The 25,317-nt window shown below is 41.4% G+C and overlaps 1 protein-coding gene across 2 annotated transcripts in view; it reads left to right on the forward strand.

Moving 5' to 3' along the window:
* The first annotated feature begins 7,020 nt into the window (after positions 1 to 7,020).
* NDFIP2 (Nedd4 family interacting protein 2) overlaps positions 7,021 to 25,317 on the forward strand; it is a 51,610-nt gene continuing 33,313 nt past the window's right edge. Inside the window, exon 1 of one of the 2 annotated variants that reach the window (XM_042867236.1) lies at positions 7,021 to 7,117. In XM_042867236.1, the coding sequence (XP_042723170.1) occupies positions 7,082 to 7,117 (36 nt within the window). In that variant the 5' untranslated portion in view covers positions 7,021 to 7,081. Of the gene's footprint in view, positions 7,118 to 10,166; positions 10,236 to 25,317 lie in introns of those variants that run through there. The other variant, XM_042867237.1, reaches the window with a different exon arrangement.

Here is a 25,317-nt window from a genome sequence, read left to right on the forward strand (position 1 = left end):
TTTTGTAGCTGTATTTATGTAGTCCAAGAGAACTCCTTTTCTTGTTGGCTCCTTGACACTGAGAGTGCTTGAATTGTTCAGACTGAAGAAGGGAAAGCTTAGAAGAGATCTTATCAATGTTTATCTTGATGGGAGGGAATGAAAAAGAGGCTGTCAGATTGTTCTCAGTGGTGCCTCCAGACAGGACAGGAGCCAATGGGCACAAACTGAAGCAGATGAGATTTCTGAGATTTCCTAATATTGAAAAACACAAATTTTTACTGCGGGGATATTCAAACCTGTCTTACTGTGAGGATGACGGATTGGCAAGAGTGACTGTGGAGTTTACACCTGTGGAGATACTCAAAAGTCAACTGAATATTGTCCTGGGCAATATTCTCTAGGTGAGCCTGCATGAGCAGGAAGGTTAGATTATGAGATTTCAAGAAGTCCTTTCCAAACTCAACCATTTTGCAATTGCACAGTTCTGATTCAGTGGTTCTGTAATGCACAGAACAGTCAGATTTCTCTACCTACTTTATACAACATTTGTCCTTGACAGAATTGGGCAGAGCTGATACTCCTTTTAGCAGAACAATCCTTGATCCTCACCTAAGTCACTACTTGTGAATAAAAAAATCAGTGAATATCAAGCCCTTTAAGGATGGGCTACTTATTTACTTCAGTGTGCCTTTAGATACCTGGGACCTTTAGATTTTGCCTGAGGGGATGGGATACAGGCTGTCCAAGAACTAGTTCTGTAGAGATTCTGTAGAGTTTTATTCTCCTATTATTAAGCCTTATAAATTATGATTATGTTTTGGCCAATTAACAGATATACTGCTGAATAACCTTGGCAAGAAGCACAAAGGAAATAAGTGGTTGTACATATCCTCATACTCTCTTGGCATATAGGCAGTAAGATAAGACTAATTTTATCAAACACTGTAGGTCTATTTTATCAACATCTACAGCTAAGCTAGTCATCAGAGACTGCCTTTGTAGTCGTGAGTGAAAAACAGACTCTTACTAAGGGCAATTCCGCTGGCTGATTTTAGACATTTAACTTTGAATGAGAAGAATTGTACACTGAAAGTGCCTGCTTTTCTCTACTGAGTATAAAAAATGTCCAAGTATCTACATAAGATGCTGACATTCCACAACAGAAGCATCAACACTCTGTAATGGAATAAATCTGGGCAGGACTGCTGACAGTATATTAGCATAGGTGTGGAGACTAAACAATGGGTGTAAGCACAGTGAGGTGGTGTGTGGTGTGTTTCAGCAGTGACAAAAGCGACAGTGGGTCACCTCTGCTGGTACAGACTTTTACAGGCATGACATGCAGGCTCTTGTTCATCGCTGGTGAAAATGCATAGCTAATCGTGGTGACTGTATGGAAAAAATAGCATTTTGTAGCTTAAAATTTGTTCAAACAGTGTTATTGTGGTCTTTGTATCTGTTTTATTTTCCATGGAAATAAGTAGGAGGCATTACTTTCAGAGCAACCTGTAGCCCAGGACAATTCCTCTTCACTCAACAAGGACCAAAAAGTCCAGAAGGTTGGCCACTTCTGCAATAAATAATAAAAGCTAGCTTCAGTAGAAGTTGACAGTGAAGATTGCTTCTCAAAATTCTGTTTCACTTTCTGCCACCGCAGTCCTGAGTCAGTGCAGATGTGGAAGGATACTTCCACACAGATTCAGTGTATTAGGCATTTTTTGTAGTAACCTGCCTGCTTTTGAAAAAGCAAGTGTGGGAACGACTTGAGAAATTTTAATTACAGTTGTGACTCTATGTTTGAGTATTACTAGCTCCTGAGGTGTGTCTGTATAAACTTTGGATGACTGCCACTGTTTCACCAAAATAGTACAATGCATTCTGACACTGTAATAATACCTGTTGTTTGACTGTTAACCCGCTAGTCCAGTGAAAAAAGAAAAGATTTTTCCATGTTAAACAAGTTGCTTGTTGAAGTAAGCAGCCATACTCAACTTCAACTTCCATCTAAGTTCATGGTCTGAATTAATAGAGAAAGCTATGTATGTCTGAAATTCTCTAAATGCCTTTTGAAGGGCTTTGCAAAATACAGAATGTTATGGACTACCAAGAGAAAAGTCAAGGCATGAGGCCTTAGGCAAAATTTATTCTTAGTGCTGCAGCTGACTAGATTTGGATTATGATATGGTAGTTAATTATATGGTAATCCTATATTTTTGTTTTTATTCTTGACTTACTTCCAAAGGAAGCCAAGTTGGCTTTATAGAGACCCACAGTGCTGAACTGTATGTTTTTTAATGCAGTTGTATTATAAACAGAATAAAATAGCGGTTCCTAACACAAGAGGCTTATAATTTATGTAGAGCTTTCTTTTATATAGAAGAAAATCAATTCAGGCATAAAGCTTGCTCAAGACCTGTGCATATATGAAGCATAAATAATGGTGAACAAAGGAAATGTTGTCTAGAATAAAACTATTATCTGTTCTGTGCAGGACAGTATGTCACGGGACATCTAATTTGAATCATTAGCATTGTTTTGGCAATAAAAATTCATTTTATAGCTTTTTCAAGCAGATTCTTGTATTGTATTGTAAGTGCTAGGAAAAATGCCAACACATTAAACTTACTGACCTTGTAGCAACTTAAGTGTGAATATATACTCAGCTTCCTCCTGTTCCTGTAGGACAGAGGCCATGCATTGCAGTTAATATTTCAAAGCAACACTACCACTACACATGCAAGAAGTTACTTGTGTATCTATTCCTCAGCCTCTCCAGTTCTCCTTGTAAAACAAAACGATTTTCAGATAATATCCAGGCCTTTACTGTTTAGATTTATCGTGTACTTGATCTTGTGTAATTATGCTCAACATGTTTTAACATGGAGACAGTCTTCTCTTCATTCTGATGAGACTGAAAATCAGTTTTAGAAAAGTAACTTTTGGATTGTAGGTGAACAAATATTTGAATACTCTATTTCCTAAGGAATACATTGAAAAAACTGTTTTGTACTTAATTATACCAAGTTGTTAGTACAAAAAATATAAGCATTGCCAGGATAGTGGAGTATCTTCTCCGAACAAGACTTCATAATAGCAGTGGATTTATATTCACAGTATCCATCTGTATTGATCATCAATGCACAAAGTACATTGCCATCTGTATTTCCTACCTTTTCTTGCATTTTTCTCATCGTATCTCAAGGTTTGGGGTTGATATTTTTTGTTCATTGTTTTTTAACAGGAGATATTTTCCCACATTTCTTCACTTCATTTGTCGTATGTTTACATTCTTTATTCTGTATTTCTCTTTTTCTGTCATCACTTTTATTGACTCTGTCTGACTTATGCACATTCCATTCAGCTCTGTTTGTTAAATAGAAACTTCAAAGTCATTTGGGGATTTTTTTAGAACAGTATTATTTCTGTAACAGCACGTATTAGGCATTGCCAAGACTAGGGCTTTAACATTCATGTCGGTATCTTAAAAATTGCTGAAAAAGCTGTACCATACATACCTGTTCTCAGAGACAGTCATACACTTCAGCAGCTTCTACTGATGGACTCAGTACAATTTCTCCTCGATTCACAGCTTAATCCACAAAATTATGAAAAAAAAAAAAAAAAATCTCAAGTGGCAGCCTACATTATTATTATTAGTAGTAGTAGCAGTAGCAGTAGTAGTAGTAGCAGCAGTAGTAGTTGTACAGAAACACCAAGATATGCTGAAGAAGCTGCACAAATGCTACTGCGAGCATTGACTTCCTGAATTTGCTTTAAGCATACCTACATCTGTTTGGCAGATAACTTTTCCTCACTTCTACTGTTTCTTTTGTTTTTAACCATGTTCATGGCCAGCAAAGGGAATTACTGTGAGCAGTCTCAGAGTCACGTAGAGCTCTGACCATGCTACAAATTTTGACAAAGTATAATTTGCACAGCTGTGACAAGCTTGTCAGGATATACCTGAACTAGTTTTAAACCATCTCTGTGACTAACAGGAAATAGCTGTGGCAACAGAGAGATTGGTGCAGACTACCAAATTCATCCTAAACCAAGGCAAATATTTGAGATGTTTCCCACTCTGAGCTGTGTGCTGCAGGAATTACAGTTAAAGCTTGTTCAGTTGTATCTGCATGGTATTTGGACATATACAAGAGCCAGCACTGCAAGATTTTATGCATGTATATACACACTGAATAAGCAGGATGACAGTGTAATTGGGAGTCTGTGTTCAGCTAGGAAATCTTAAATATAGCCTAGTGGTCCTGTTAAGAATGGCTCTGGCATTGCCTGTGTTACCTAGAAAAGAAGAACAGATGGAGGACACCTCCTGCTGTTTCTTTCTAAAAAATTAAATCCCAGTGGTTTCTTTAAGCCATCTTCCTGCTTAAAATGGCTATCTAAATCAACATAGAGGTCAGAAATTTTATGGAGGTTTATCTGAATTTGGATCATGTTCTTAAGTCAACTTTTCACAGATCTGAGCTTGCAACAATTGTTTTTACCAAGAACTCCTTTGTTGGCTCAGTTGCATGGTAGGGCAAAGTTTAAACTGTTGCAAACTTAGTGACTAAAAGCAAATAGGTTTCTTCTTTCTCCAAACAAAACTAAATGAATGTTTTTGTTTATCTGTTTGTTTTTCAAATTTCATTTTTACACCACTGTTTTCTTTATTATCATATTTTCTTCATACGATGAGCATGTTCCATAATCACAGCTCTTTCACAGTAAAAAATTTACTACATGATGCAGAAAACTGTGATAGCAATTGCTGCCACTGTACGCCCTCAAAATTTAAGGTCAAGCTGAAAACTTAAATATTAAAACTGATAGTCAAGTATTTTAGTCAACGTGACTTGTTCATCAGAGTCCAAGTTGTTCTGAAGTAGAAGTCTCACCTTCATTATATACTCAAAGTTGTTTCAGTGCTTGCTGATTACTTTGCAATACAGATTAATAGTCAAAACCTCTGGAACCAGTCAGTTAAACAAAAAATACAGAGCTACCACTATTTTGAAAATACATAGATCTGCCAAAGATGTTACATGGGCACTTCAAAGTTTACTTTTAGGAAATTTGTTCCTAAAAGTACAGAAGATGCTGGAAGTTAAATTTATTACATGAACAATCTAAATTCCATTTGCCATGAAGTCTGGTAATACAATTATGAGATTTTCCTTACATTACATAATGGAAGCACTGAACAGTGCTCTGTACACACTCTGTGCACACTATTTTTAAAATCAACATGGCCTTTGCTACTTTACGAATGACTGTTCCTTTATAGGAGAGAATAATTAAACATAGTAACTTTCATTATGTGTATAGGCAGAGGAAAAAGGAGGAAATCCTGCAAGGACAATAATAACACTAATCCATTTCTAACCTATATTCTCCGCCAATTTTGTTTCCAGACTGCTAGGGTTTTCATGCCCAACAAAGTTCTCCTGTGAAAAGCAGTAAGAAATGCAACAGAGCACTGCAGGTCCCACGTTCCCAAACCAGGCCAGCTGAGGTAGCTTACTGACTGCCATGTGTGCCAGAAGCTGCCTACAGGTGAGGCTTTATGCTGGGTCCACTGTGTGTCCTGCCCCTCTGCTTCATCATCATGCCCAGCTTTTCTCCCACCCTGCCCAAACACCAGCCCAGGAGCTCTCTCCACTTCTCTGATCTCCTGCACACACACATGCAAGGTTCAGGTGTACTCTCTCCTGGGTAAAAATCTGGGTAGAGGGCCAGGCCCAGAGAGTGGTGGTGAAAGGAGGTAAAGCTATCCGATGACTGGTCACATATGATGTTCCCTAGGGGTTGGCATTGAGGCCAACCCTGTTTAATATATTTACTGATGGTTTGGTAAAGGGAACTCAGGGCACCATCAGTAAGTCTGCAGATGACACTAAGTTGGCAGGAAGTGTCAATCTGCATGAAGGTAGGAAGGTCCTACAGAGGAATCTGGACAGGTTGGATGAATGGGCTGAAGCTCAACAAGACCAAGTGCCGGTCCTGTGATTTGGTCACAGCAGCCCCATGGAATGCTACAGACTTGGGGTAGAGTGGCTGGAAAGCTGCATAGAAGAAAAGGACTTGGGAGTGTTGGTTGATGGGTAGAAAACAAGCCATCAGTGTGCTTAGGTGGCCAAGGTGGCCAATGGCATCCTGGCCTGTGTCAAAAATAGTTTCGCCAGCACGAGCAGGGAGGTGATTGTCCAATTCTACTCAGCACTGGCAAGTCTGCACTTTGAGTGCTGTGTTCAGTTTTGGGTCTCTCGCTACAAAAAGCCCTGGAGTGTGTCCAGCTTTTCTGGCAACAAAGCTGGTGAGGGGTCTGGATCACAGGTCTTATGGAGAATGGCTGAGGGAGCTGGGATTGTTCATTATGGAGAAGAGGTGGCTCAGAGGACCACCTCTCCCTACAAATCCCTGAAAGGAGGCCGTGGCAATGTGAGGGTTGGCCTCTCCTCCCTCATAACCAGTGATAGGACTAGGAGGAATGGCCTCAAGTTGCATCTGAGCAGGTTTAGGTTGGATATAGCAAAAATTTCTCTGAAAGAGTGGTCAGGCGCTGGAATGGGTTGCTCAGGGAGGTGGTGGACTCACCATGCCTGTAGGTGTACAATAAACGTGTAGATGTGGCACTGAGGGACATAGTTAGTGAGCATGGTGGTGGTGGGCTGATGGTTGGACTAGATAATCTTACTGGTCTTTTCCAGCCTTAACGATTCTATGACTTAAAGCTCCTTGCAGCCTCTGCAGTGGTGTGCAGCTTTGTCTTGAGACCCCACCCCAAGTGGGTTGTGCCCCACGATTGCAAAAATATCTCCATCGCTGCAGATAGAAGTTGTGCCCTCAGAGCACACAGACGCCACTGATGCGTAGCAGGTCGGCATCGATTTACCTCGCATGCGCGCCCGCCGGGCTCTGGGGGGTGGGGACAGCGCGTCACGGAAGCGGGCGGGATGGGGCGGGGCTGCTGGGCCCCACCGGGGCGGGGGTGGAGGTGGAGCGGAGGAGGCTCCGCCGCGGGGGGAAGGGCCGAGGCGGAGGCGGCTCTGGTGGAGCGGGTGGGGGAAGGGCGAGCGGTGGAGCTTCGGCGGCAGGGATGGAGCACCATCAGCCCGCCAGCCGCTACCAAGTGGTAAGCGCCGGGGCTCGCGTGGTGCTCTCCAACCGTTGGGTTTTTTCTTCCCCCGTTTTGTCGGCGGTGCGTGGCTGAGGCCCTCGGGGGCGGCCAGCACGGCCCGCCTGGGCGGAAAGCCGACGTCGCCCGCCCCCTCCCCTCCTTCCGGCGGGGCCTCGTCCTCGGGTCGCCCGGAGGGGCTGCGGGTGCCGTCTGTCCTCTGCACGGCGCAGTTCCTGCGGGAAGGCCGGGGGCTGTCGCGGGGATCCGGCGGGGCGCGGGGAGCCGGGCGGCGCGTTACAGCCCTCCCCTTCGCGAGCGGTTCGTGGGGATGGGCCGCGGGGTGCGCGGGGCTCCGGCGGTCCGTGTGTGCAGGCACACGGGAGCCGGGGCTTACCGTGGTTAGCCTGCAGCCCCGGGTAAATGCTCCTTCGTTCCTCCTAAAGCGCGCTCGATTTGGGAGTAAAGGCTTTTGAAATGGTGTGGGTGCAGCCAGTTTGCTTAGAAGTCTGTGTTTGATCCTTTGGTTCCTGTACTTCGTGGCTTTGCTGAGGGTATGCTACAGAACCCTGAAGCTTGCGTTACTGGCTGTGGTTTGGATTTTTGATAACAGGCTTTTGCCTAAATCCTGGCTACGATGCTGTTTTTGGCACCTTGAACGGAGGAAACAGAAGTAATTACATCTACTGTGTTTTGCGTCTCTCTGCGTGTCTGGGTCTGATTTACCCATTTCCCTGGACATCAATGTTGCCTTTGGGTCCAGGCCGTAAACTCGTGTTACTTTTTATGTAACGTAAGTCAGTATTTATTTATCACATTGTTTCTAGGCTATAATGCTGAGAGTCATAAAAGGAAATCCCTTGTGTGGGTTCAGAGTGTTTCCATTGGGAGCCCTAGGGACTGTGTGGGGCTTCTGTCCTTGTGTGATGATACGTAGTGGTTGTCAAACAGCTGGCAAACATAGCAGCCTGTGACCTCAGAGGGGCAATGCATGCCTTCAGAGCAGCAGTGGGTCCTGAAGTGCTTTCTGAGTCCATGCATACTTTTTCCCATGCCACATGACTGTAATTTAGAGTCAGCAGAAGTCCTGGAGTCATTTCTTGCTCTTTGAAAAGGAGAAAGAAAATGCTGGCAGAGCCATTTCTTAAAAGCCTTCAAATGCTATGTCCTCCCTGAGGCCTGAAGTAACCTGGGTCTGTTTTAAAACCCCTTAGAAACTGTAGTTCTCTTACTCAAAGGAGTAGAAAAAAGCATTGGAGAATGAAACAGAGATAACTTGCCTCTTAATATTTTTGTTCTATTTGACTGGAACTTCCAGCCATGGTGCTGGTGCCCAGCGTTGGATAAAAGCTTCCTGGTGTGGCCTTCCAAAAGGGCTGATCCTAATGTTAGTTGGCCCATTTGGTTTTCCATGTGCAGTAAGCTTTGTGGTTGGTTTAAGTCACTATTTTGTTATGGAAGTGTTCTCTGAAGCCTTCATAGTGACAACACTCTTTAGTTCCTTTGAATTTATTGTGAGTCATAATGAAACTGTAGTTTTAAACTGTAATTTTAAAATGTAGTTTTAAAAAAGGTTTAAAATGCCTTCCTCATTGCTATCCTGTAAGACCATGCTGTTTTATCTTCTCTTCAGAATATCTGACTGCCAGACATTGAGATTTTGGTAATGCTATTTATTTACTGTATTGAATCAGAGAATGGTAGGACCTGACAGCTGCAAATGTACTTAATCACCTGTTTATTCCAGCTTGTGATTTTGTTAGGAGGTATTTCCTTATGTAACATCTGTGACAGGTAGTAGGCAATAGATTACTGTAGATTTTATGGCTATTTAGTCATCTTTAAGGACAAAATACTAAGGTGGATACTACTTAATGTGCTAACACTGCAGTATTTTTGTAGGCGTACTGTTCTCTAGTGTTAAGTTTTTGAAAACTGATCAGTTCTGATGTATTCATTGTATATCTTTTTTTGTTTTGCTTCATGAAAAATAAGCACTCCATGCACTTCATCCTCCCACCCCCATTTTTGCCAATCTGCCTTTGCTTCTAACTAATCTTTCTTTGCTCTATTTAGTGCGAGTTCTCTTCTAAATCATAGCAGAATTACTGGTTTACATCTCTATGTCAGTGACAGTAGGACTTTTAGTGAAGTTAAGGGAGCTGTATTACTGCTGCCTCTTTCTGCTGGTGCTTTCTCTAAATACATTAAACTGAAAGGCTTAAAGGTGGGTGCTTTAATTTTAAGCTTTAGACCACAAGCCACTCTTAAGACTTTGTTTCATATAAAGTCAGCCTTTGGTTTATCTTCATTGATTTACATGAAAATACCAGTGCTAAATTCTTGTTCTTTCTTTTCCTTCTGTGTTACATTGAAAAACAAACAAACAAACAAAAAAACACAAAAAACCCACAACAGTTTAAGAACCTTCCAACGATACAGAGAAAGCTGCTATTTGGAATTGTAGCAAAGTGTTGTAAACGCAGAGCAGTCAGTAAATCAGCATTATGTAACTCTCTGCCGCAGGCGTGTGTGACTTGTATTGCGTTCTGCCCCCTCCTTTTTGTCCCTTCTTCATAGGTCAGAAAGACAACTAATTGATGGGTAAGAATTTGTCATGTCTCCCTGCAGGAATATATGACATCAGAAATGAGTTAGCCAATCTTGGTTTTCTTACTTTACTATACTTTTTTTTCTTTCTCTTACTTACATACAACAATCCCTTCAGTACATGTCTTAAATTTTACATTATTTTTTGACGTTTTCAGCTGTTTCCCTTTCTTGTTTTCTTTTTTTTAATTTCTGTTTTCTGCTCCTTGTTGAACAGAAGGACTGAGACATCAGCATTAGGAGATTATAATGAAATTTATTCACTGAGTGATCGTTGTGATTCTTTTTACCTACTTGTTCTTCGTCATCTGACCTTAATTTGTGCATTGCTATCTTACTGTTTGAGATGTCTGCTCCTACTGCAGCTTGTTTGCAGAAAAAGTGATGCGAATGCTGCTTTGTGAATCCATACTCAAGCAAAGCAAAAGAAATGCTTTTTTTTTTTTCCCCCTGCAGTGTGTAAAAATGAGTGAGCAACTAAGTACTAAAGCTTGGGATGGCCTTTTCCTGTGAAAGGATTTTTCAGGTAAATGAGTCATGAGGGAGGACTTCAAATGCATGTCAGTGATTTAGGTGCATAAATCCCATTATAAGGTAAAGAATTTGTATGTTGAAATGTTTAAGAAATGTAATAAACTTCCCCCAAGTCCTTTTTGATTAAAGCTTTGGGTTGTTCTGGGATGATCTGGGCTGTTCTGGGCCATGAATCTTTGACTTATTGTTGGGGAAAAAGGGGGGGGCAAGGTTTCCAAAACCACAGCCTGCTATTGTACAGCACTGTAAGGATTAAAGACACTGGGTTGTGTTGTTTTTTTTTGTTTGTTTGTTTGTTTTTGTTTTCTCAGAGATGCCAGTCTTATGACTGTGAAGTTCTATGTGCTTTTTAGAAACAGGATGAAGAGATCAAAGTTGATACCATAAACAATTTATTCTGATTAATTTGCCTGTATAGTGGTACATGATGTGAATAGCTTTGCAATTATCTTAGCTGATGTTTAACGTTCTGCATCTCTTGTGTGGTGGGTTAACCTTGGCTGGCAGCCAGTTGCTAGCTGTGCTGCTCCTTCACTCCCCTTTCTCAGCAAGAAAATAAGATGAGAAACCTCATGGGCCAATATTAGGAGAGGGAGATGGCTCAGCAATTACCATCACAGGCAAAACAGACCTGACCTGGGGAAGACAAATTTACTGTTAATGAATAAGAGTAGAAGGAGTAGTAGTGAGAAATCAAACTAAAAGCACATGCTTTCCCCATCCATTCTTCTCAGGCTCAACTTCAGTTTTGGTTCTTCTACCTCCTCTCTCAACCCTGAGTGGCACAGCAGGACAGTGAATGAGGCTTGCAGACAGTTTCTAGGAATTTCTCTGCTGCTCCTTCCTCAACGTGCTTTGCTCGTGCTCCTGTATGGGATCCCTCACACAAGATGCCGTCCTTCCCAAACTGATCCTGTTTCAAGGGAACAGGCTTCCCTTGGGTTGCAGCTCCAACATGGCTCCATACTATGGGATCTATCCTTCAGGAACTGCTCCGGCATGGGTCCCCATGGGCAGCAGCTTCCACAGCCTGCCTTCCCCATTGTGGCTTCTCTCTGAACCAGCTCCTGACTGGGCTCAGCATGGGCTGTGCCTCCTTCAGGTCTCATCCACTGCTGCCCTGTGGGCTCCTCCATGGCTGCATGTGGAGATCTGCTCCGTGTGGTGGTGCCTGTGAGTTTCAGGGAGACAGCCTGCTCTACTATGGGCCTCTCCTGGGCTGTGGGGAATGCTTGGAGCATCTTTTATCTGCTCTCTGCACTGACCTGGCTGTCTGTGTGATGGTTTCCCTACGTTTTCTCCTTTTTCACATTTGCTGTGCAGCGTTTTTTATCCTTTCATAAATCTGCTGTCTTGGAGGCACAGTCAGTGTTAATGTTGCTTGTGTCTCAGCTTTGGCCAATGACACTCGCCTTTTGCATCCAGCTGGAGCTGCCTAAGTCTGGAATTGGGGTTGGGGGGGGGGGGGCCCAGCTCCCACTCTCAGAGAAAATCCTCCTGCACTTCTGCACTACCAAAAACTTGGTGTGTAAACCCTGTAAATCTTAAATCCATTGTTACTGATTCTTTTCTCTTACAGTGTTACCTGGTTTATCCTTAGTTAAAGTCAAGTCTTTCAGTCTCAGGCGTGAAAATCAACCTATACAGGAAATGTGCACAAAGAAAACTTTCCTTTCTTGTCATAAGACTAAGGTTAGCTGTGGTTGGCAAATAAATAAAACCAAATATTCATTATTCTATGTCTTTGATTTAAGAACTCTATCCTAAAGGTAGTATATTTTATGTAGCATTTATTCTCTTTGGAAAACTCTTACCTAGTTGTATTAGAACAGTATTAGAACAGACTGAGCTAGCTTACGTGAGGGAAATCCTGTTGCTTTGCTCATATCCGATGGTGAAGTTGTAACTGGAAGATAAGATGCTACATTTAGGAGACTCAGGTTATGGTACTGAAGAATACTGAGTAAAGATGTATTAAGTGGTAAGTTTTACTGTTGCTTGTCTACAATGGTTAAGCTGGCACTTCTAGTATACAGACTTCTTATCCATTGATGATAAAGTCCTTTCAGTGCATTTTGTACTTGAAGGAGGGCTAAAACATATCCTATAAATGAGGTAGATTTTTTTTTTAAATAAAAATAGACTGTCCTTGCATCTTGTTTATTATTAAACTGTAAAAAAATAACTTAAATTTTGTTTTTTTTTTCTATCACACTTTTACTTGTGACAAAATTGTGTAATAAGTGGAGCATAGTGTTTCTTTCTTGAGGTTGTCTTAATGCTTTTATGAACACTTACGCTATTTTTGTGAATAATCTTGCTACAAAAGAAGATGAAAAATTGCAGATATTTGTGTGTTTTCCAATGCAGCAATGATGCAGTGAAAATTTAAAAAGTAAGGAAATTCAGCTTTATTTTTCCAATTAAGTTTTTGAACATGTTTGTGTTTCATAAGAAACAAGGAAGTAATGTTCAGGTCCTCCCTAAGCTAGCTCCTCTCTCGTTAAGGAGCTGAGATACAATACTGAGGTACAATCTTGTACATCAGTTACAAATTTTAAGCAGGGTAATCTAACTTGGTTTGTTGCCCTGATGGTGTTTTTTGGAGGGTGGCAGATGTAACACCCAGCTCTGTGCCTGTTTCACAGGGAGAGATGCTGTTTCAGTGACCCAGCAGGAGCAGTTGCAGACACAGAAGCTTGCTGCTGCTTTGTGGGTGCAGACTGTGGCATGTGGGCTGTCCCCATCTCTTTGGCGGGGAGGCAAAGGGAAGTAAGGTGGTTTTCATCAGCCTTGTGTTGAAAACAGATGAGTTATGTAGGACACCAGTGTTAGTGAACTGAAAAAAAGCTGAGTAGTAAAAAATGATAAAAATGTACCTGGGTTTACTCACACTTGTTTCCAAAGGACCTTTTAGGCCTGAATTTAAGGTTGTGTCTGCACAAGGGAAATAAGAGGAAGAGATGGGAACAGCGTTGTCCTTTCTGGTGGTAGCAAGCTGTTGGTTTGGATGAGCCTATTTTGTGAATCTGGGGTTTTTCTTAGGTTTCGTGAAAGAAAGATGTACCTGCTCTGAGCAGTGACACAGAACTGTGAAATGTAAGAGTAAAGCTAAAGTAAAGAGTAAAGGCCGTGTTGTGTAAATGTCACATCTTGTAAGTCCTGTAATTCCTTTAAAAGGCAGAAGTTCGGTAACAGAAACAACATGCTTTCAAGTAACAGGGTTCTCAGCAGAAGATAGCTGTAAAGCAACCAATCATGTCTTCTCTGATCATGCTACATTAAAAACGAGGAACTTTAAGTCCTCTGTCAGCTCCTTTGAAAAATGAGGTAGAAACTACATAAGGAGAGCTTCAGAAAACTTGTACTTAAAAAGTGCTGTGGTAATACAGAATCATATTACAGAATGGCCTGGGTTGAAAAGGATGACAATGACCACCTAGTTCCAACCCCCCTGCTATGTGCAGGGTTGCCGCCCTCTAGACCAGGCTGCCCAGAGCCACATCCAGCCTGGCCTTGAATGCCTCCAGGGATGGGACATCCACAACCTCCTTGGGCAACCTGTTTCAGTGCATCATCCACCACCTGTGGAAAAACTTCCTCCTAATATCTAACCTAAGCCTCTCCTGTCTCAGTTTAAAACCATTTGCACTTGTTCTGTCACTGTCTACCCTTGTAAACAGCTGTTCCCCTTCTTGTTTATACACTCCCTTCAAGTACTGGAAGGCTGCAGTGAGGTCTCAGTGAGAAGGCTGGAGCCTTCTCTTCTCCAAGCTAAACAAGCCCAGTTTCCTCAACCTTCCCACATAGGAGAGGTGCTCCAGCCCTCTGATCATCTTAGTGGCCCTCCTCTGGACCCGCTCCAAGAGCTCCATGTCCTTCCTGTACTGGGGGCCCCAGGCCTGGATGCAGTACTCCAGATGGGGCCTCACAAGAGCTGAGTAGAGGGAGACAATCATCTCCCTGCTGGCCACCCCTTTTTTAATGTAGTCCGGAACACAGTTGGCCTTGTGGGCTGCAAGTGCACACTGCTGGCTCAAGTCCAGCTTCTTGCCCACCAGGATCCCCAAGTCCTTCCCTGCAGGGCTGCTCTCAAGGAGATCTCCCCCCCAGTTTGTATAAATACCTGGGATTGCCCCAACCCAAATTATGTTAGCAGCCCTCTTTCAGATGGGAGATGAGGTACTTAGGAAGAATGCCTAATTCTATGCTATTTTTGAAACATTCTTCCTAATGACAGTGTTGACAGGAAAAGGAACATATGACAACATTGCTCTCGGCCATCTATCAGCACTACTAGTTATCTGGAGGGGTCTCAGAGGATTGGAGGCTTGCTGATGTGACTCCCATCTTCAAGGACTGTAAGGAGGATCTGGGGAACTACAGGCCTGTCAGCCTGACCTCAGTATGAGGGAGAGTTATGGAACAAATCATCTTGGGAGAGATCAAATGGTAGGTGCATGGTGTCCAGTGAATTGGGCCCAGCCAGCATGGGATCATGCAGGCAAGTTGTGCTTGACCAACCTCATCTCCTTCTACGACTGGGTGACCAGCCTGGTAGATGAGGGGAAGGCTGTTGGTGTAGTCTATCTAGATTTCAGCAAAGCCTTTGATACGGTCTCTCACACTATTCTCCTGGGGAAACTGGCTGCCCATGGTCTGGACAAATATACACTCCTTTGGGTAAGGAACTGACTAGAGGGCCATGCCCACTGGGTAGTGGTTAATGGAACAAGTTCAGCTGGTGACCCATTACAAGTGGTGTCCCCCAGAGGTCGGTACTGGGGCCCATCTTGTTTAGTGTCTTGATTGATGACCTAGATGAAGGGATTGAGTGCACCCTCAGTAAGTTTGCAGATGACACCAAGTTGGGAGGTAGTGTTGATCTGCCTGCCCTTAGGCAGGCCCTGTAGAGGGGTCTAGATAAGCTGGATCTCTGGGCTGAGGTTCAACAAGGCCAAGTGTCAGGTCCTGTATTTTGGCCACAACAGCCCCATGCAGCGCTATAGGCTTGGGCAGAGTGGCTGGATGACTGTGAAGAGGAAAGGGACCTGGGGGTGTTGGTTGATGCTCGGCTGAACATGAGCCGACAGTGTGCCCAGGTGGCCAAGAGGGCCAACAGCATCCTGGCCTGCATTAGAAACAGTGTGGCCAGCAGGAGGAGGGAGGTGATCATCCCCCTGTACTCAGCTCTGGTGAGGCTGCACCTCGAGTACTGTGTTCAGTTTTAGGCCCCTCACTACAAAAAAGACACTGAGGCCCTGGAGTTTGTCCAGAGAAGGGCAACGAAACTGGTGAGGGGTCTGGAGCACAAGTCTTATGAGGAGCAGCTGAGGGAGCTGGGATTGTTTCTCCTGGAGAAGAGAGGCTCAGAGGAGACCTCATTGCACTCTACAACTTCCTGAAGGGATGTTGTGGTGAAGTATTTGGCCTCTTCTCGCAGGCAACAAACAAGCAGGGAAATGGCCACAAGTTGTATCAGAGGAGGTTTAGGTTAGACATGAGGAAAAATGTTTTCTTTCAGAAAGTGAGAATGGCCTGGAATGGCCTGCCTGGGGAGGTGGTGGAGTCACCGTCCCTAGCAGTGTTCGAGAGACATCTGGATGAAGAGCTATGAGATATGATTTAGAAGCTTGTGGTAGCAATGGTAATGGGAGGACGGTTGCACTAAATGATCCTACAGATTGTTTCCAACCTTGCGATTCTGTGATTCTATACAACTGGTCATGTCATCATACCTAACTTCTTGTGACCTCATCTTCAGTTTATTGTTGATTTGATCACAGTGTTGAGTTTCATAGTCTCCAAACCTCCTAGACTTATGATGATTAAGCTGATGTAGAAGGGAGAAATGAGCAAATGGGCCTTTACCAGCACACCCACCATGAGCAAATAGTTTTTGAACTCAGAAGGAAAGTAAACCGAAGAGGAGATGAGCAAAAAGGAATGAAAAAGTCGGCAACTTGTTAGGCTAGAGAGGCACTGCCAATGCTTCCTACTCAAGCTGAGCTATTATACAGCCAAGACTGTGGGTTTGAGCTGCCTCAGGCTTAGTTCTCCCACTTCCTGGGCAAGCACTGTAACAGTTAGCATAATTTAGTAAAATGGGCGTCCCCTTTGCCAGCTGTATTCTTAATGAAAATGACTAATATCTTCTGTTTTGTGCTGAAGTCATTTCAAACCTCCTCAGCCAGGGCTCAGAGCACATGTCAGGATGTGGATGCCTCATGGCTTGCAGATTTGTAATGAAAGTGGAAAATAATTTTCCAGTTTAACATTTAGCTGTTTATTCCACTTAAGCATTTCCATCATCTTAGACTGATTAGCCTATAACTGATACAGTCTAACTTTCCAATCTCTCCATAACCAAACCATCATAGCATATCCTGAGTTGGAATTGGACCCATGATGGATCAAATCCAACTCCAATTAGATACCGAGTCACCCTCCAACCCTTTCTCTGACTGTACTTCATCCAGCGGGGTTTGGAACAGGCACAATGATTTAGCTTTTAATCTGTAATGTAGACACAAAAAAAAAAAAGAAAAAAAAATCTGGTCCTATCCTGTGCACTACTTCATTTGTTTGTAATCCCATTTTTCTTCAGTTACGGTTTGAGGTGCTTAGCAGAGACTTGTTATGTTCCTTCTTGTATAAAGCAACCTTTCAGGAAAAAAAAAAAAATAGAGCAGAGATCTGCGTCTCTAACTTCTTTGTGTTAACACATTCATGAAAATAGTTTGTCCATCTCAGCTTTGATGACTCTTTTGCCTTTTGGTAGTAACTGTTTATGTTGACTGATAGTAAGAGAGGTCAGGATCATGTCCTTGACAAAGCTGTATGTGTAACCTGAATTGTTGAAGTTGTTTTTGCTTTTCCTTGCTTAATCTGAAAAGATTATGTAGAACAGATCAGAGGATGTTTATATTATCAATTATCTCTTTATTGCAGGGGGAAAAAAACCCAGCTATATGTGTATTTTTTTTTCCCAAAGTAGCACAAGTTCACACTGAAGCATTGCTCTTGTAGTGCTTAGCATGGTTGACACTTCACCGAGAAGTGAGGAATGCCTCAGACAAAGCATAAGACAGTTAGTATAAGCGTGCTGGGTGTTCCTGAGGCCTGTTGTACATATGATCATGGTATTTTGAATTAATTGCTGTTTTGGAATTTAAGAGAAACAGTACCTAAGATATTTTGAATGTACCGAAGCATTAAGATGATATCCTGGGCTTCATCAGAAGAGGAGTGACCAGCAGGGACAGGGAGGTGATTGTCTCTCTATACTCTGCCCTCATGAGGCCCCATTTGGAGTACTGCATCCAGGCCTGGGACCCCCAATACAAGAAAGAGAAGGAGCTGTTGGTGAGGGTCTGGAGGAGTGCTATTAAGATGATTAAGGAGCTGGAGCACCTCCCCTAACGAGACTGAGGCAACTGGGCTTGTTCAGCCTAGAGAATGCTGTGGGGCGACCTCATTGCATCCTTATGGTACCTAAAGGGAGCCTATAAACAGGAGAGGAGTCAGCTCTTTGAAAGAGTAGATAGTGGAAGGATGTGGGGAAATGATCTTAAGTTGAGGGTGGGATGATTTAGGTTGGATATCGGGGGCAAGCTCTTTACTATGAGAGTGTTGAGGTGCTGGAACAGGCTGCCTGGAGCAGTTGTGGATGCCCTGTCCCTGAAGGTGTTCAAGGCCCGGTTGGATGGGGCCCTGGGCAGCCTGGTCTACTATTAAATGGGGAGGTTGGTGGCCATGCCTGCAGCATGGGGAGGGGAAAAGAGGGGGGTTGGAGCTTGATGATCCCTGAGATCCATTCCAACCTAAGCCGTTCTATGACTCTATAAAGACTTTCTTTTTTAAAGACCAGAGCTGAGATTGAGGGGGGGAAAAAAAAAAAAAAAAAAGGCTTGCACTAAATGAGTAGTATAAACAGTTAGAAACAAGACTGATGTAAACTGTTAATGTTAAAAAACTATACCAAATTCTACAATGAAAAAACATTTAAAAAAAAAAATGGGTAGGTTATCAAAGCCCTGCGTTGTTCGGCTACATCTGTCAAACAGCGGCCTGCATTCCTTCCTCAGTGTCTGTTACTTTTATGTACTTCCTGTGGTTTAGAGGTAGCACTAGTTTGGTCACCTGCTGCTCCCTTCTGAACAGTTCAGCTTCCTCCTAGAATGCTAAGCTCATTTGTTTAGTTTGACTAGTTCAACTAGTATCAAACGTGATCTACCTGCTTCTAGATGTCTGTATCACGTCAGTATCAGAAGTCTGGAGACTTGTCCTTTCAGGCCACGTTTTATGCGGACTTGCTTTAAAACCTTTAGTCAGTACTCTAAATCTGTCTCACATTGGGGATGAAAAAAATCGGTGCTCTTTATTGAGACGTAAAATAATGCATTCTTTAAAGAAAGGGCCTGATGTTCATTTGTGCTGTGCTTGTCTTATTGAAGCTGTGAGTCCTCTGGTGGATGGAGAATGTTAAGACCTCTGCATGTAATACTGATATCTTCAATTGAGGAGCTTGAGTAGTCCACATTACAAAAACAATGAACTATGCTCAAGAAATCAGGTATGATTGACCCGTTAATAAGAATAGTGTGTTCTTTACCAGTATAATAATTTATGGAATCATAGAAGAATCCCAAGTTGGAATGGACCTGTAAAAATCATCGAGTCCTACTCCTGTCTCCGCAAAGTACCACCCAAAATTCAAACCCTATGTCTGAAAGCGTTGTCCAGATGCTTCTTGAACTCTGACAGCTTTGTGCTATGACCACTGCCTTGGAGTGCCTGTTCGGTGCCTGACATGCTCTGGTGTAGAACCTTTCCCTGACACCCATCCTGCCCCTCCCCTGACGCAGCTCCACGCCGTTCCCTCGGGCCCTGTCGCTGTCACACAAAGCAGAGCTCTGTGCTGCCCCTCTGCTTCCTGTGAGGAGCTGCAGCCGCCATCAGGCCTCCCTTCAGCCTGCAGTGCTCTGGGCTGAGCAAACCGAGGGATCTCAGCTGCTCCTCATATGTCTTGACCTCTAGACCCTTCGCTGTCTTTGTAGCCCTCCTTTGGACACTCTGATTTTCTGATATATTTTGTTAGTCTTTTCATTTTTGGGACTGTTTTGTAGCATTGAGTAGAAAGCTCCTGCTTGACTAGCTTCTTCAAGTACAGAAGAGATAAAGCCTCAGTGTTGTTAATAAAGTTGGGACTTGGGATGCTTTTCTTAATATTTTACTCTATACTTTTTACAGATGCTTACTTACTGTAATGTAGGAGACAAAAACTGGAGTCTTATTTTTCCAGATACTTTTCAGTCAGGCACTTGAGGTGAAACTTTATGCTTTCTGCAGTTCAGTTACCACAGTACTTCTCCAGAATGGGGGTGGAAGTAGGGAAACCCAACCAGTAAATTATTCTTTTTTCTTATTCTTCCCTCCATCACCACTGAGGAAGATGCGTGTGAGCCATTCTACTGCACTTGGACTTCAAGTGAAACATGCAGCATAACATTTACAGAAACGCTCAGGATTTTGAATGAACCTTGAATTTCTTGGCTTAGATGGATGTAGGCTAATATAGAGGCTGGATTAACTACTGAACGTTGAGACTGCTATTGGTGGCAGCCCTGTCCGTTGCCCAATTCTACAGGCTTTCCTGTTCCTGTTTACAGTTCACGTTTTTTTTGTGTATTTAGAGTGGTGAGAATTTACTTAATGAACTGATTCTGTGAAGTGGCTTGTAAGTCAGGATGTCACACTTGGATTTCCCAGTTAATCACTTGTTGCTGATTTGCCAAAGCTGTTTGTTAGTGGTAGCTGCCACCAGATCCTACAAAGCATTGCCCTTTATCAGGAAAAATACTGAGGAGAAAGAAGCATCATTATATGAAAGCTGGGAACTGCTTTAATGTTGGAACTTTATGAAGTTTTCATCTCTCACAAGAACAGCCTAGTGAAGGTACAGAATGTAAAGGGAAGCAACTGTCTTGAAGGCACAGTCTAAAATGAGTGGTGGGAGTTGGAAGTGACTAGTGCTTGCAAAGTCATCAAAGCAGCAGAAAAAACAATTGCAGAACTGTTATTTCACAAACGAGGCACAAAGCATTAGATTCAGAAATGCAAATTCATGCATATAGAATCCATGACATGCTAAATGGAATAGGCAGAAATGGGCCCTTTACCAATCATGATATAACAGCTGTGAGTATTACGGAAGTTTGAGTGAAGTGGATGGCAAGTACGTGACTAAGGTTTGTGTACTCCATGTGTCTGTTGATGGTTGTACTGGAAATGGAACACTTCCTTAAACTGAAAAAAAGTAACATGCTTTTTTTTTTTTATCCTAATAGGTTTATATTTTACATTTTTATTTCTACCTAGGAAGAATTCAAGAAGGAAAGAAGTCTGTTCTTTTGTTGTTTTTTAAAGTAGAATTCAGACAGCTTCTTCAAGCTGTTCTTGAGTTAGCATTTCACTACATGGAAGGCTACATGGTTCTTGGTGATCTTTTTAGTAACTTCAAAATGCTACATTAGGACAGAATTGCAGTTTGTTACTGTGTACAAGCTTTGGAGTAAGCCTTACATATAATTTTAGAAATATTTTTACACTCATGCTTAAAATTTTCGAAGGAACTCTCTTCATTAATACTGAAGACACTGGTTCTTTGTTGGCAGACTTTACAATTAATTCCTATAATCATACAATAGGAAAAACTCTTGGAGACTGCCTGACTTGAAATTTTGCAACAAATATGAAAGATTTATCTGTTTGAATCATACCAAAATTGCAGTGTTTGCAATTCTGAGTAATAGAAAAGGAACTTCAATAAGAGGTAAGTAAAATGATTTAAGTCATAGAGTCATAGAATGGCCTGGGTTGAAAAGGATCTCAAAGATCATCCAGTTTCAACCCCTCTGCTGTGGGCAGGGTTGCCAACCACTAGACCAGGCTGCCCAGAGCCACATCCAGCCTGGCCTCGAATGAAGTCTTAGAACTCTTCTAACAGTATATATTCTGATACTGATGCATAATGCTGTCATCTACTGTCATTTATTAACAGGGCACTGTTAATGGGGAGATGGGAAAGATCTCAGATGTAGGATACAAATGCAGATGTGCATGTTGTGCTGTCAAATGTGTAAGAGTTTAAATTTGGATTATAATCCATTAAAAAACTAACAAGTAAATTTAAATATGTAGAACAGCAACTGTGCAGATGCACATTTTTGGTCCAGAAAGCCCTGATCACTATTTCTAATTCCTGTCCTTCCCCCACATGCTAATATGTTTCTTAGAAGAATACCTTCAAAAATCCAGTAGTCTAGATTTCTAGTTAAACAGAACTTGCTAAAATGATTTAATTATTTCCTAAGTTAGGTGCCTATACAGCATTTTCAGTGGCTACGGCTCTGTTCATTTTTGCATGGGACGTCTAACTTTGGTGGAAGAGCCATCTTGTTGCAACATATTTTTCAACAACATTCATTATAAATCTCTTCAGATTCTTTTTGGTAGAAATTTGCCTCCAGAGGTTGTGGGTTTCCATGGTACCTAATCCTTATTTAGCAGACACATTTGGTATTTCTACACAGCTGTGGAATGGCAGCAATGGACTTCTGTTCTGCTTTTCTGCTTCTACTGCAGATTTTACATATTTGACCTTATATCATAGTGACTGCTGTTGAAAACTTTGTACAGGGATGTGTCATTTTAAAAACAAATTAAAACCTAACCAAGAAAAGAACAAACAAACAAAAAACTGTCAATAAATTTCAGTATGCAATAGTTGAGACTTGCAAGGGATTTGATGTTGGGGATATAATTGCTTGGATCTGCTCTGTGCACTTCAGGATGCTGATTACAGTTTTTGAGTTGTAGCTAAGAACAAAATAATTAAAAGCAAAAGGTTGCTGGACTTCTAGAACGTACTGAAGTGCCTTATAATCTTCACTGTGTAGTGTTTTATTATTTATTAGAATATTTTATTGTCTTCAGAGATTCACTTTTTTTTTTTTCCTGGAGTTCTGTGGCTGGTGATGTGTGTTTCAGGAGAATGCACTTGATGATGAATTACATGGATCTTATTGGAGTTCATTGATCTTAACACTTAAATGGCATTTGTAGGGTAATGGTGTGGCTTTTATGCTTATGCTTCTAAAAATGAGACAGCAGTAGCCTATAGTGTGAGCTGTTGACCACTGTGTTATTTCCTTTGCTTTTTTACCACTCAAGAGTCCAAAGGCTATCACTTCACTATTGGCAAATAAGTAAACTTATTTTTATGCTACTGAAACTGGAAAAAAAACAAACAAGCAATGCAAGATGCAGTTACAAGACTAGCATTTAATACACAACTCATATGTAGCCTAATGAGATTATTTGTATGTAGATGTAACATTCTAATTCAAAGGCAAAATTTCTTGTGAGTAGTACCTTGCTTGTAGGGAAGAGTTTTTAGTATAGATTAGCAAATCATTACCAGTAATGATATAATAAATATATATATTATATATATATAATAATTATATAAATTAATAATAATTAATAATATAAATATATAAAATATACAATATTAATAATGATATCGTTAATAATATATTAACAATATTATTAATAATATATTATATATATAAATGAATAAAAAATATATAAATATATATTATATATAATAATAATAAATAATGATAGTAATAAATTAGGTGCAATACACCTCAAAAATTTATGGAAAAAGGGGAGAAGCTTCCTCAAACGTGATGGGAGAGAGATGACAGAGTTTTTATTCTGAACCTACTGTTGGTTCCATCTCTAATATTTAGTATGTTCAAATTCTTGTGGAACAAATGCTTGTGTAGCAGTATGGAAGAGGTCCTGAATCTAATGCAGAAGTGTTGAAATAGTTGTCGTGCACTGCGGAGGCAGTGTTAAGATAAGTCCTCTGCAGCACTAGAAGCTGTGGTAAGTGGATAGTTCTGGTTGACCTTTTGCCATCTGAAACTTTAGGAAATGGTAAATGTAGAAGTGTTAACTTCTGCTCAGGGAAAGCGATGAACCTCCGTTGCTGTGAGTGTTTTTTGTAGAGCAAGTGTACCAATTGACTGGCTTAGCATACAGAATTTGAACTCACATGATCTTATATCCATTTGAAGCATGATGTAAGACCTAGTGTTATGGAGCTTTTATGTTTTGTATTTGTTTGAACACCATTGGAAAGAACTCGTGAGTTGATCAGCATGAGGTCAAACTGGAAGCCAAGCTTACTGAAGAATGTAGTAATAATATCATGCAGGTGAGAATGCTGTTGAAGATCTCTGATGGCCCAGGCAGAACAATAACTCCTAAAACTTATGCAATAAGCTTACCTAAAAGTCAGGCATTGCTAAAATGCATATCAATGCATTACCAATACCATACCAATAAAGGTATAAAAGAAAACAGAAAAAACAGGCTTGTTTGATGGCTCCTTATAGAATACTCCAACATAAAATTTACGAGAAGGGGCTTAAGAATTGTAAGTATTTACAGCTAGAATGATAAACGCTAGTCATCCCAAGAGCAGAACCTAGCTTTTATTAGTGGTGAATCAAGTGCTGTTTCCTGCTCTCTCCTCAAGGCAGTAACTTCAGCTTTTCTCTTCTTATTATACTCCAGAGGAAGACAAACAAAAACAAAAAGCAGAACCTGCTCTGGGTAGGCCAGAAGTTCTGCTTATGCCAACAGGGTAGGCACTTGTGAGAACACAGTATCAATACTTTTACCTGCCTCGCTCACGGGGCGCTGATCCTCCTCTAGCGTGTCACCAGTTCACTTGAAATCTGTAGGAACCCAACTTTCCTTGAGCCTCTCCCTTCTTGTTTAATTTTGGCTTATGCTGGCTGGTAAATTTAGAAGTTATTTCTGGAGGCAGGGGAAGAAGGGGCCTAACATGCCGCATAGGTTTCATTTCCATAGAAACCAAGCTAAAATATATTCAGAAGGGAACAGAAAATGTCTGTTTGAGGTATTACTTAAGCTATGTACCTTTTCAGCATTTAGCATTACAAGTTTAAAAAAAAAAAAAAAAAAAAAAAAAAAGAGAGAGAGACCTGGAAACTTTTCCAGTAGTAAGATTACTTTTCCTGCTATTTTAATTAAGAGTACGGAGAAGTTGCAGCTCATCTGCTAAAAAAAAATTGTGGAGTTGTAAGCATTATAGCTGCTTTTGCCGTGATGCAGGTGCTTTACATCTTAGTTTGTACACATTGTATCTGGCTGACAACATGAGCTTTACGATTAAAAAGGAATATTTTATAGCTTAAGAGAAATTAAATCTATATGCAAAGTGTTTCAACCCCTGCTTTCACAGCCCTTGAACTGCAGCACACTGAAGGCTGAGGAGTCATAATGCATGCGTTTTTCAAGCTGTATTTATCTTAGCACAGTTAAAATTCAGTGCTAGATACAAAAGCAATGGCTCTTCTGATGACAGCAGCTCAAAATGTCTGGAGACTACCAGAGGTTCTGTATCTAAATATTGTGGGAAATATGGATATCTTCATTTTAGCATTTCATTCTCATCATAAATCACTTCTTTAAGCAAGTACTCCTTCTCTTCCTTTCCTTAAATCCTCTTTTCTTTTTTTCTTGTGTAGTTGTTTCTGAAGTAATCAGCTACCTGCAATACCTGAAATCCACTGACACTTTGAAGAGATTATGAGCCAGAAGATGGTGTTTGGTTAAGAGCCCTTTACTGAGGGAATTGACGTGTGCTTCTATCCATAAGCCTTTAAAAAAAAATAAAAATAAAAATCCCACCAAACGATGCCTGAGAAGACAGCCTTCCTCTCTGCTTATGTTGTTCTTTTGCTGACAGAATGATGTTTCAGATTTTTTTAAAAAAGCACTGAAGTATAATATAACAACAGCTAATGCCCTGTACAAAACACTGACACCATTAGAGTTATGTTTTCTGATGAAGTGAATTCAAGTAGAGCATGTTTACTCTAGCTAGCTTAAAATACCAATGGCAGACTTTACTAATAGATTTTATACATCTTTTAAAAGATACCGTTTCCCATTTTGTAAAATGATCTGTA

The sequence above is a fragment of the Lagopus leucura genome, unplaced genomic scaffold (assembly GCF_019238085.1).
Source record: "Lagopus leucura isolate 7727_CA_CO unplaced genomic scaffold, USGS_WTPT01 Super-Scaffold_100001, whole genome shotgun sequence".
Lineage (NCBI taxonomy): Eukaryota > Metazoa > Chordata > Aves > Galliformes > Phasianidae > Lagopus > Lagopus leucura.